The sequence below is a fragment of the Stegodyphus dumicola genome, chromosome X2, assembly GCF_044657685.1.
Source record: "Stegodyphus dumicola isolate Sdum_Otavi_A_Nest chromosome X2, ASM4465768v1".
In the NCBI taxonomy this organism is placed as follows: domain Eukaryota; kingdom Metazoa; phylum Arthropoda; class Arachnida; order Araneae; family Eresidae; genus Stegodyphus; species Stegodyphus dumicola.
Window position 1 is genome coordinate 179785253 of NC_140781.1, and position 13688 is coordinate 179798940.

A 13688-nucleotide genomic window follows, 5' to 3' on the forward strand; every position below is an offset into this window, starting at 1 on the left:
AAATATGGCTACAACTTCAGCTCTTACAGAAGCTGCATGCTGCTACTGGAACTCGAATTTCATGTCTATAGAGTTGCTCGAAGGCTTTATGAGATAGGGCCATATGCCAGAAGGCCTAGTGTTTGAATCCCGCTTACTACAACACACAAGGAAATGCATTTAACGTGGTACATTTTACAGATGAGTCAAAATTCACATTGACACCAATTCTCTGCATACCTGTATCTGGAGAGAGACTAGAACATGATACCATCCCTTCCTCATCAGGGAAAAGGGGTCTGTAGCGACATCGCTTGCGATACTGAAGCACCACCTGTGAAACTTTTCACATGCAATTTTGCTTTCATCAGAGTGGCAGCATTAAGTCACCACGAAGTAAAAAGAACAAAGGCTTATTTTCTTTTTTGAGAAATTGGATATAAATAAATGTAAATAAATCTTAATCTTGCAGGAGTCGGAGAAGTGTTTAGAATTTTCCTACTTTCCAGACACTTCACTGGTTTACCCGGATTTGATCCAATTCTACTTACGAAGTGTAAGAAGGAAGAATAACGTATAATGTTTCTGTAAGATGAAAAAATGACATTGACATTCTATGCATGTTATAAATAGTTCACCTGTTATTAAATATGTGTTATGGACAACATTGTAAGCAACTACTTCCACATTGTTCCGTAGTTTTTTCTGAGCTCGACAGTGGATTGAGTAACAGTTTCGATTTCACAGTGCTTCTGTGTTCACATGGATTACATTAAGAATTGATACTTGATAATTTTTATTCATCTGAGAAGTATAAAATTCTGAACATATATTTGAGTGAAATACTTCTGAAATGGATAAGCTAACTTTAGAAATTTAGATTTTGTTCTGTATTGCAATATGTCATTACAGATATTAAGTGAAAAGCTATTTGGATATACTGAACAGCATAAAATATATTTACCGTACACAGTTATGCTATTACTTTAAAGAAGCCAGTTCAGCTCTGAAAAGTTGTATAAGAATGACTTTTTGCCTCATCTAGCTAAAAGTATCAGAATTAAAAGTTTAAAATAAAACTTTTTATTTATATGTTGAGACTATTACACGTAGTAAAAGTTTAACAGAAAGGAAGTTCTACTCCTTTGTAACTAAAACACATGCTCAGATTTAATGAAATGTAAACTACAAAATTAATGTGCTTAACCTAAATAGTGGTTTTTCCCAAAATACTCTAGCACAAGAATCACTGCGAACTGAAACTTAAGCTGGCAAATGAAATTGCAGTAGCAGAAAAATTAAAACAGAGGACCAGGCCTTTGCTGCCAAGTTTTTTATGAAAAACTTAGCTTAAACTTTTCTGTAATTTAACTAAATTTGCATTCTGGTGGAAGTTTGGTAGTTGAATCTGTAGTAAAGCCTGTTTAATAATATCACTGAGGTAAAGTAAAACTTTATAATGAAAACAATAAACTTGTTTTTCATTTCTGTACCCCTAAAAAATGTTATGATATTGTGAAAAATTTTGTAGCTCGACAGCTAAAGTTGCGAACAAATTATGATTAGAATATGGTATGCGGGAATCTATTTTGTGACTGTGATGTTGCTTATAGAATAAAAATCAAAGGAACAAAATAGTTATGACAATTATTTAACCCATTTTTTTAAGTAGGAAGTTCAAAAGTATGTTGTAGGGATTTATATTTATTTTAAGTAATAATTTAAAATTTTATTTGAAACTTTCCTATAAGCCTTCATTTCCCTAATTGTCAATGCCAGAATAGTTAAATGTTGCAGCACGCGTGAACGAATGCAAATTTTCTATTTTGAAGGAAGTAGTTAAAAGCCGAGTTTCGGTAGGACAAGGGGAGAGTTAGGTTCTAGCTGCCATCTTTGCCGTATGTTTGCTTGTTGCTGGCTCAAGTGGCTTAATCGCATTGCTTTGCTGCCACTAGCTTAGAAGGGGGTTGAAGTTATGGGATCTCTCTGAGCCCTGTAGGCTAGTTTTATCACTTGTTAATATTTCAACTTTTAGTTTCAATTATCTGACTTTCAGTTACCGCCCAATTAGAGGCGAAGTTTGTTAGTGTCGAGTTGACACATTGTAAATTTTAAAAAGTTAATAAGGGGTACATGAACCCTTTTCCTGCTACTCCAGTATACAGACAGAAGTTCATTCACTGGACTCTACAATGTAATGTGTACAACTGCAATTTACTCCAAAGTCATACAGAAAAAGTTTTATATGATGGTTATCCTGTCTTTTTTAGTTATATATCCCTTAGAAAAACTTGCACCATACATATAACTCTGAATGCAGTTAAAAGATAAGTTAGCTTATATATATGATAGAGAAATATCCTGAAAATAGAAGGTAAACATATACATGACTGTCGGACAGTAACTATGTTCAAGTATAAGGTTTTAATTGCATGGGAAAAGTTTTGCAAACAGCCATGATTCCGTACAAGGTATTTGCTAATGCTGTGTTTTTGCAACATTTCAAATTTGAAGAATATAACACTTGGAGTTTTTTTGCAACAAGATTAAATGTACTGTTTGGTCATTGAGTAAACCAAAAAATCAGTTTAATGTTGATTTTTCCATTGGTTTTTGGCAGGGAATGTATTAATAACACGGCAGCCTGTTCCTCCAGTTTCAGAAAGCCAGCAGGATAATGATATATATCTGCTGCATGTTGCTTATCTCTCTGCAGTTTCCAGTGAATCACATTTCTTTCTCTGTATCTTGTGATTAATTCTTTAGATGATGCAGAATCTTGTCCCAGTATATTAGTGAATCTAAGCAATTTATGTAGTCAAGAAAATTTTTGAAATGTAAATTAGTCTTATTGATGAAAACCATCATAGAACGGTTTCTTTTTCTTTTTCTTTTTTCTGTTTCTGTCTTCTTTTTTCAACTTCTTTAATATACTTTCATTTTTTATTAGCTCTTTACTAGTTTGAGTTCTTTATTAGTGTTGTATAAATAATTAAGTATAAAGCATTTGTGAATGGCAATAAATATTAAAAAAAATGTTGCATTGTGTGTCAAGTATTTATTCTAACTGGTTTGTTGTGCTATGATCTGTCACTTTTTATTTTCAAGGTAACAAAAAGAACAATGTTGATGTTGTATATACAGAATGGTCGAATTTGAGAAAGACTGCTGCAATGGAGGTTGGCCAAGTCAGTTTTCATAATCCTAAGTTGGTAAGATTAGTTTTTCCTTTAATTTCAAAAGGAAGCATATACATGTTTTTTCCCCCAAATTTACCATATACTTGTGATTCAGTTGTATTTATGTTACCATAAAATGTAATAAAAAGCTGTATTTTAATATGTTGGTAAGATTGAGTCACTTATTTAGTTATGGGAAAGTGCATTAAGAATGAGTAGGCTTATCTAGTTATGGTGAATTGCTCTAAGACTATCTGCCTCAAGAAGGGATGCTTTTGAGTTTCTAGGGGCCACGAGCTTGGTTTTTTGATATACATAGTCCAAACCATGAAAATTTCCTGCAGCCAGATTGATTAATTATTGAGACTAGATGTCAGGGCTAACAAACAATGTTTAATTTTTAGTCTCCAATTTGTAGGCTGTAGTTTCTACCACTTATTGGCCATTTATCTAGGGAAGTGCCAATGCAATAAGACTTTTGTTGATTTATTATATATTGAACAGGTGTTAAAAAATGTACATAATAAAATATTAGTGTTGCATGGGTACTTCTAGTTAAAGTTTCTCAATATAATTAAAAATTTTTATGAAAACAGTTTCAGCACTTGTGGGTAGACTGGTTTACAAAATGCAAGATTTAACTTTGTATGTGTATCCTTGAAAGAAAAAAGACCAGTTAGCAAAGTATTCATTATACTTTTTACTGCAAGAGTTTTCATACCTGTACGTATAAAATTTGTGAAGTCATAAAGCAAATTTTCTGATTTTGGTCACATTTTGCATCTACCCCCTAAATTTTTCCTGTCTTTCAGATTGATTAATTGATTAAGAAAGAGCACACAAAAGCTCTCTCCTTAAGGGAAGGGAAGGGAAAGAATAACTGGCTTGTATGTACATTTCACGTGGGGAAAACTCTGAAAATATGTATGCAGTCTACAGTTTGCAAAGAATTTACATGTCAAGGCACAACTACGAAAAAAAAATTAGTTTGTTTAGCTGATAAAATGAAATGATATTGGGTAGGAAAAATACAAATTAGTTTTTGATTGCTAACTAGTCTTTGCCAGAATTCAGAAATTTATCTCTCTAAGTCTTAAATTAATTTTGTTGTTGTTATGTGAATTCCAAATATAATTGACATTTATGTTCTCAGATCCTTTCATGGATACTGATTGTAGTTAGTGAGAATATCCATGACTCCACTATACAATCTATCTGTAGTAGTGTATCAAGCACTATCTGTAGTTTGTAGGCATTTGTAAGCAAAGTTCTTCACATGGATGTTAAAGAGTTGTTTACGTTATAAATGAAAGAATGAAATAGGAAGTACAATTCTATGTGACAGCTGTATAACTTAGATCATATGAAATTTGCTTCGGGACTTCGGCAATTCCGGTTTTGGGATTTTTCCGGATATTAGATCATCAGTTTCAATCTAGTACGATGGTGTGTAGAAATTATAAAATAAAAAATATGATATCGTAATTTGTGAAATAATGAAGTTTTTATGATCTAAAGGGTAACAAAATTTAAAAAAAAAAAAAAAAAAAAAAACTTATTATTTATTTATTTACCTTATTAAACATTTCTTTCAATGTAAGTTGTTTAAGTTGCTTCGTTTTTTGTGCTAATACTTTCTCTTTAATTCTGTAGACAGACATAATTTCTTGTTTAGTTACATTGTTGAAATCCTGTAAGTGCTGTTTCAAGAATTCTGACTAACTTGTCAATCAAAATTTTCTCATTTTCAGTAACTTCTCTGTTTTCAGGATCTAGAACCATAATACAGATTTTGCCATTCATTAACTGATTGATGATTGAGAAGCATTGTCATCACAATGAAAAACCTCTTTTATATCATCTTCATTTATATTACCGCTTCCCCACATCTCTTTACAAAATCTGTTAATTGGAAAATTTCACCTTTGTTTTGCGATATCGGAAAACCTTTAAAATTAGCAGCTATCATCGTCAAATTTAGCTATCCTTCACTATTCATATTTGTCTATGCATCATGAGCATGGCGACTAACGACAAGTTGTTCTGTTAAATTTTATCTTGCTTCTATCACGCACTGCAGCAATTAAGCCTGAATTGTATTAGTTTACGTATACTGTTAAAAATTTAATAATATATGTCTATTTCTTGTACATGCTTAAGGCTTAGCAGAGTTCTGAATAAATAAATTCCCACATATACTTAAGCCTTATTGAGGGCCGGTGCTAAGATATCTTACCACGGGATGCAGTTTCTGTAGGTCCTAAATTCTGTGACTTGGTGTGGCCATACGAGCCCTAGTGCCTGTTCTGGGTTTATGTGAATAACAAATCAGTTATTCTTAATTCAAATAGGCAAAAATGTAATCTTTGGGTGTATGAGCATCTTCAACAAAATCTATTTTTAGCATATTGAAAGAAATTTTTGGTAAATTTTTCTTCGTCAACATTTTTTAGTACATTTAACTTAAATCTGTAATCATCGCCAAGTGTAATGTCAACATAAAAGGCTACCATACTGCTTTATTATTCAATTACTGACAAAAAAAATTGTTTAGGTATCGCTACATGAGTCATTACTCAAGTTGTCATGTTTTGATAAAATGCGGTGATGAAAGGAAGTATAATAAATAATGATTTGCCAGGTTTGCGTCAGATCAACGATGTATCTATGTGGAATGTTTCGGTTTGAGATGTGTGCGAAAGCAGATACGCAGCGATGGAGCCAAATTACTGACCGTACGAATTTATACTAAAATGATTGTTTCTTCAATAACAAGGTATTTTATTTAGTGTCAAAGTGAAATTAAGAATCGAGACTCTTCAGATGTTTTATTACGCGTGGTGGTGGGGGAATCAAATGCGCATGCGTAAAGCATACGAGAAAACATTGGTGATGGTTTTGAGGTCCGGATAATGCACGTCCGGATTTCGAACTTTGTACTGTATTAAAATTTGTGACTCTTTTATCAGTAGAGGGATTCTTTATACTAATTAAAGCAATCTATTGTTGTGTGCAGACAGGTTCATAAGGGATTGAATGCACACAGAACCGATGATAACTTGATAAAATTTATTTTTACCAAAAGAAACACTTTACAGTTTTGGGACTTCCCACAAAGACACTCATATAGCTCTTCTCAGTATCTCAGATCACAATGAGTAGTTACACTTTAAATTACTAAGAATGTTAAACACAACACAGTGCAAAGTGTATCTAAAGAACAGAGCTGATGTGGAGATATCTCAATAGTTTAAAGTTTACCTGAGAACTCTGGCTCTTTTCAGGTTTACATAGTTACCCCTGGGTGTCGAGAATGGCCAGATATGGTTACAGTTACATATAGGGACCTATTACAGCTATTCAATTAAAGTACCAATACCAATTTGACTCCAAAAATAAATCGTTTAAAGCACCGCCAGCTTTGCAGTATCTTGGCAATTTAGCAAGATAACCATTCACCTCTGTGTTAAATAATAGACTTGCCATGAAACCTTATTTTTCAGGCATTTCATATTACATTATACAAAAAGTACTACAATTTCACATGTAACTTCACTAAAATTATATGCTTATATACAGTATTCGTAACACTATGTTGAGATTCATTGCATGTTCTCTAATTAACTTTGGCTTTTGAGTTTTGAAATTTTGTAATAATTTTTTTTGATCTATTCTTTTTATATTGATAACTGTGTTTCACTACAGTACTTCATTTGTTACGAATTGGCTTAGTAAGTATATTTGCTAGTCATTCTATATCAATGATTTAACTAATTATAGTGAAGTTGGTATCTATTTTCTCGAAAGAGACTTTTACTTTGTTTCAAATAACACTTCTTTTTGAATTATATTCTTCTTGAAATTGAGTTTGTCAGGTATCAGGCACCTCTGCTAAATAGCAATTTTGTGCCAAATGCACCAGACCCAGTGCTTCCTAGCTCCATTTGCTTGAGTCACCCACTTTCATCCCCTAATCTCTAAGTCTAACAGATCCTTAATAGAGGTCATTTATAACTCTTTAGTATTGAGACTATCTAAATTAGTCACAGTTCAAGGTCAGTAGCTTGTTTCTGCGATAAACAATTTTCATGATGTCCCTCAAGGAGTACAGTCATCATGACCACCGTAAGAACCTTCCTGAAGGTATGACCTTCGACTTCAGGTATCCCTTTTGGCAGTTTTTGAGGCTCTATTCTGCTCCATCCTTTGCGATTTCCTTTCCCCCCTTTGCCATTAGATTTTTTTCAATCTAAGTACCTTTGGTAATTTTCAGTTCTTGGGCACATTTCTTATTTTATCTTTAGAGACAGTCATGCTTGTAATAGCTTTCTGCCCTTCTCCAGGTGTTGATTGAGTAATTTGAGTAAAGGTCATTTCTACCTCACTTGATGAAGGATTGATTTCTGCTCCTTTGTTTGATTTCCTTTGGGTTTCCTTGTTTTAGGAAATGTCTACCTCAGAGGTTTTGCTTGCAAAAGCAGAATTTCTAGTTATATAGTCATTTTCAGCCCTATATAAACTAGAACAGAAAAAGTACAGGATAAAAAAGGCCCACCCAGTGTTGCCTGTTGCTGGGTAAGGTAAAATACTCTAGCAGTTGCCAGGCATTCTAGAGGCTCCGTTAAGACACTATAACAACAGTGTCATTTACCCTAGGCACGGGTTGCATAACACCAGGGTTACAGGAGGTGGTTCGTGGCTTCTTATTTATTATTTGAAGCTATCCTTTCAGATAATACAGGACATCAGGCTATCCACCGCCTGCTGACATGCATGGTAGCCACTTAAGCTCCAGGTTCAAATAATGAAGGAAATGTTTGAAAGTTTTTTTTTTTTTTTTAAAATTATGTTTTCTTTATTATTTGAAATATTTTTATGTGAAATTTATTGCAGGTAAAAGTCATTAAAGTAGAAAAGAGACTGAATGATGTTGTTAATAGGCTTAATAAAACAAAAGTGGAACGATTTCCGAGTCTTCAATCAGAAAGGGAAGAAAGAGATCGCTTAGAGCGAGCAGAAATGAAGCAGGTTATGAGGAAGGAAAAAGAAAGCCAAAAGATAGCTGCGGCCAAAAAGGAAGAGGAAGCTAAATTAAAGTATGATTTAGTTTCATTTTTGTGTATATATATATTATTTTGGATGGTAAGTTCATTGCAGTGTTTGTTACTCATTCATATTTCTTTTTGGTTTATGCTAGAGAATATGCTTTTAGATGTACTTTTTAATTGTTTTGCTTGAGTACATATTGGGAGAAATAAATGAAATGTACTATGATTGTAATGAAAAGGATCAGGATAAAGTATATGCATCTTCTTGATTATGATGAAATGTATTGGGTTTTAGTGAAAGTTTCCCCGCCACCACAAATATCGTCTGCACAAATAGTTCATGTTGGCATGTTTAATTATATTTTTTGAAATCATATTTTTTGGCACTTGAAAGAGACTTGCTTTAGAACACTGTGTTGTGAAATATGCAAAAAAAGAACAAAAAATATCGTTATCATTAAGTACAAGGTGTCTGAAATGGAACTATTACGTTACCAGATAAGAGCCATTATTTACTTCCAGTTATGTTGCAAAAAGTCGCTACAGAATATCACCAAATCATGTGTATACCTTTAGGTACTAATGTTGTATCATATGATACTCTGAAAGTTTAGTACTGAAAATTCAGAAACAAGGACTTTGACATTCAAGAAGCAAAGTGCTCTGGCTGGCCTACTGATGTTGATGAGGCCCATCTGTGAGAACTTGTGGAAGAAGATCAGTATGCAACCACTCAAGAGCTTGCTGAGGAGTTGGGCTTTAGTGCCATGTTCATTAGTTGTGCTGTGCGTTGCATAAAATTGATATTCAATCGCTGGGTGTCGCATTAGCTGACTTAAGCAGATAAGGACAGACATGTCCGAGCCTGCTCTAATCTGATCGAATATAAACGGAAGGACCAAATTCTGGACCGAATGGTAACTTGTGATGAAGATTTACTTTAACAACACAGGTTGGAAAGGTGATTTATCTGCAAGCGGTGAGCCCATTGGCAGCATCACAAAGCACAATTTGACTAACAAAAGATCATGCTTTGTATCTGGTGGGATTGTCATGGTATTATCCACAAATAGTATCTGGAAAAAGGTAAAACCCTCAACATTAAGGTGTACAGTGAGATGCTAGTCCGTGTTGACGCTGCTGTCAAGGAAAAATGTTGAACAGAGTTCGCACACAAAAAGGTAATGTTCCATCAAGATAATACAAGACCATGTCATGGTATGTCTGGCTGAGCATCTTTTCCAATACAATCTTACAGTGGCTGGCACATTATCATCAGGTAGTCTATACCAGGGTTGGCCAAACTTCATGTCAGTAAGAGCCGCACGTTTGAATTCAGGAATGTTCGAGAGCCGCATCTAGATTTTCTAAAAGCCACAAGTTCATATTAACATCATTATAGAAGTAGTGGGGGAGGTTTTAAATAGAAAGAAATCCCATATAACTGTAAAACGAGTGTAAACTAATTAATTACTTTTATTTTGGACACTGAATAGTTATAGTTTACAATATTTCATACATATATTTTATATGCACGAGCCACATAAATTGACTGAGAGAGCCCTATCAAGCTTGCGAGCCGCAATTTGGCCATCCCTGGTGATGATGCTTAGCTCCAAAAGATGTTACAAGTTTTAATGAGGTAGCCCCAGGTACTGACCAGGAACACTAGTATACAGCACCACCTGCTTTAACTCCTGCTTTTTCTTGTATGAATATATTTCATATTGTCGCATAGATGAAGGGGTCGTACAGATGAACAGGCAAGTACTCAAGACTTTTTATTAACTCGAACTGAATGAAGAACTACTTATATAACAGCTGGTGAACATGCTGGAACATTCCAGACTCGAAATGTTCTGGAAGAATAAGAAGAAAATTTACATAAACAAGATAACATTAACAAGAAGGAAATTTACGTAAAAACCAATTATCAGGCATCTTGCCGTTGATGAGTTTTGAACCCGGGACCTTTGGTTTTCCAGTCCTGTGTCTTCTCCGCTAAGCTGTGAGGAGCTTGGTCGAAAAGAGCAATTTTCGCTACAATATTAATATCCTTCAAAGTTTGTATGTGAAATTTTTAAATGATTTGTGAGCTAAAAAAAATCTCCAGCTATATTGGATAATATGTATATTTTTAAATATATTTTAAAATTTGTCAATTTCATTTTTTTAAAAACTGCATTTTAAAATTCTTTTCATCGATGATACCATATGGGCAATCACTAAAGGTAATATAATACTAGGATTTTTCAGTTCTTTATGACCTGATAGTGTATTCAAATAACTTCTGTTGAATCATTTATTAATAGTTTTATTAGTTTATTAAATTTTGTGAAAATTGGGTATTGGCATGCACTTTTGTGAAATTCTAATTGAGTATTTGTGTGCCCTCAGATAGCCATTCGTGTGATACTAAGCCTTTTGACATACTAATAAGCACTTGCGTAGTATAAATTAATGATCCTAATTTATCAGATTTGTGCTCAGGATAGTGATTATGTAAATAGTCATGTAATAGTTCTTCCAGCAGAAGTAAATGTTATTACAAATAAAGAAAATTCAGTAACCATGTCTTTTAAAGTGAAGAAGTGTCGAGGATATGCAGTTTCACCATCAGATGTTGGTGTATTGTTTCAAATGTATTCAAAATGAAAGCAGGGAGAAAACCTTTCAATATGAGCAAAATGGGTAAATAGCATCTGGATAGAGAAAATTTGTTGCCGTCCTTCTTGTTTAATGTCCACTTACAGCTGAGTACTAGTAGCTGGGAGGGTAAGACCTATTTTGATATGGATGCAAATCCATATAAAAATTTATATATTTAATTTTTGCAATATTTATATTTTGATATGGATGCAAATCCTGGAGAATGGGGTAGCTGCATTTTAAAGTTAATTTCTGCCAATTTTCCATTGAGAGCCCTTTAGGAAGATATGCCTTTCCTTAGGCAAATAGTTTTTGTGTACTGTATTACATTGTTATAATTAATGAAACTATCATTAACGTTTGAGATCACCTTATGGGACATGAACTGAAAGGTTTATTTACAGAAAATTTGTGAGCATTTACCAACTGGTATGTTTCTTGGACATTCAGTGAATATCTCGAAATGTACAGCTGAAGAATCCATAATCTGTGTTTATAAAAACAAGAGATATTAGTTTTCTATTTCTGTATATCTTTTAAACTGTTATGAAGGTGCAAAAAATGTCTAAAGCCCCAATTGACAGTAAATTATATCAGACACATAGTCAGTTTTGTCTCTGAGGTAGTTTTGTTGCTGCTTGTAAAATAAAAGCAAATGAATGAGGTAGTTGATTCCTGCTGATGAGTTTTATTCATATAGAAAAGGCGTGTGCATAGAATATCCCGAAAATTTTTACTTACTTCCAAATATTTTAAATAGTGATTAACATATTTGAAATCATATCTATTTAGAGCAATGTGAACAAGTGAAAAGCATATCACAGAAGAAAGAAAAATCACTTTCCTGATATGCAGATACAATTCTGAATGCTGCTGAAATTAGTAAATTAGGTTATATAGTTGAAAAACATTCTTGACTGTTCAATGAAAAGAGGCATTCTTATCAGTAATTAGATTATAAATATACACAGCAAATGCAGTCTCATTGCCTGAGAAACATTTCAGACCTTTCACAAAGAAATCTGTGCTAATGATATGCTTTTGCACAACTTCAAAATTTTCATATGTATTTTTATGCTGTAAGAAGAAAAAAATGTGTATGCTGGTAGCCATTATAACTGCTACATCATGAAGGCGGCATGCATTAAGCATCAAATTTACATGAAAGTTAATAGATGGTGGGATATGTAAATGATTAGTATTTCAGCTCATGCGCACAGAGTAGCTATGAGTAATGCCATCTGCCATGTGTGTAAATGGGAAGATTGCACAGTGGGTTTCTCATTGAAATCCTATTCGAACATTGTTTGATGTGTAAAGGTTATGTTATGCCTCATGTAAGAAAGGGACACTTATCAGCATGTGTTGGAATTTGACTGCGGCAGGATCGTGATCTGGACTGCAGTTTATCGTTCTTCAATGTTACTGCTCATGATATTTGGGATCCCATGATTGTCAAGTAAACATGGAATTGATGGGTCCAGGAGGGCCATACTGACAACCCATTCATGATCTCAGTGGCCCCGGGCCATGGGCCAGTGAGACTTATTGTCCTTTCAGACATGCAGGCATATTGTCCTCTCAGTCATGCAGGATTGTAGAACCATGTCAGATACCCTGAATCAGAAACATGGCAGTGCGAACATAGACCTCAACATGGTGACCATGGTTATTACTTCCTATGTGCTGCAGGAGAGACAGGCACACCTATCGTGGTGCTACGAAGAACACTGGACACTTTAGTCACACTGCATTATCTTTTGAGATGAATTGCAGTCCTGTATATAGCATCATAATAGATGCATCTGTGTGTAAAGGTACTGAGAACAAACATTGCTGACTTGCATTTGTCATTGACATATGGGTCTAGATTTGACATGCTGGTATGAGATTCCATTGGTCACCTTGGTATGGAATATTGGCATGGTCCATCCTGCTCACCTCTTGTTCACATAGCTGGTAATATGGAAGAAGCCATTACATTTATGTTGTGTTGAGGTCTACGGGTGTGCCATATCTTTGAGACCTGTGTGACACCATCTTTCAGCAAGATGCTAATATAACTGCATGTTGCCTGTGCTGTCTTGATCCTCCATAACAAGGGTGTTCTATTGTTGCCTTAGTCAGCATATTCTCCAGATGTCTTACCCAGTGAGAACATCTGGTCATTTGTTGCTGAGCAACTGGCTCACCACAACTTACCAGCCACTACAACTGACAAACTCTGGCATTGAGTCACATATCTATCATCTGCACTCAGTGTGATGTGAAACCCAGAAAAATTACAGCAGCTGTTGCTGCCAGAGGTGGCAGCTCCATGTGCTGAATACTGCACACCGTATTTCCCAACCTGCAAATTTAATTGCATCTTCCTCCCATTATCCTGTATATGTACTGTAAAATACTGCTATTTGCTTTCTTTTCTAGTGTAGCAATTTTAATGACCAATGTACATATTTTTATATGATTAGAGGTGTGTTACTGTTATAGAGATTGATTATAAAAATATGAAATCAACTAGTCATTTCATAATTTAATAAGCAGCAAGTTAATTATTATTTTTTTTTTTGGAATTAGCGGATCAAAATTTATAATGCAAGGTTGTAGCAATTTTACCTTGTTTTTATTGAGATCTGTTTTCCACTTAAGAATATATCATAAAATTAACTGTCATCTTTCTAGTTTTGTTTATTGATACATTTTATTTATACGTACTTATCTTTGTAGTTAGTCCATATTATTAATAAATTCATCTTATTCACATCTACTTTAGTGTTTTCCCTTGATGCTAAAAATCTTGAGTAGGATAAAGCCATTATCTAAACAGGTATTC

At 34.0% G+C, this 13688-nt stretch overlaps 1 protein-coding gene across 4 annotated transcripts in view; it reads left to right on the forward strand.

The window, feature by feature from the left end:
- Positions 1-13688, forward strand: part of LOC118188582 (coiled-coil domain-containing protein 25) — a 56997-nt gene that overhangs the window by 29876 nt on the left and 13433 nt on the right. For all 4 annotated transcript variants that reach the window (XM_085809640.1, XM_085809641.1, XM_085809639.1 and 1 more), the window contains 2 exons: positions 3088-3191; positions 8052-8254. In XM_085809640.1, coding sequence (XP_085665766.1) covers positions 3088-3191; positions 8052-8254 — 307 coding nt within the window. The remainder of the gene's footprint in view (positions 1-3087; positions 3192-8051; positions 8255-13688) is intronic.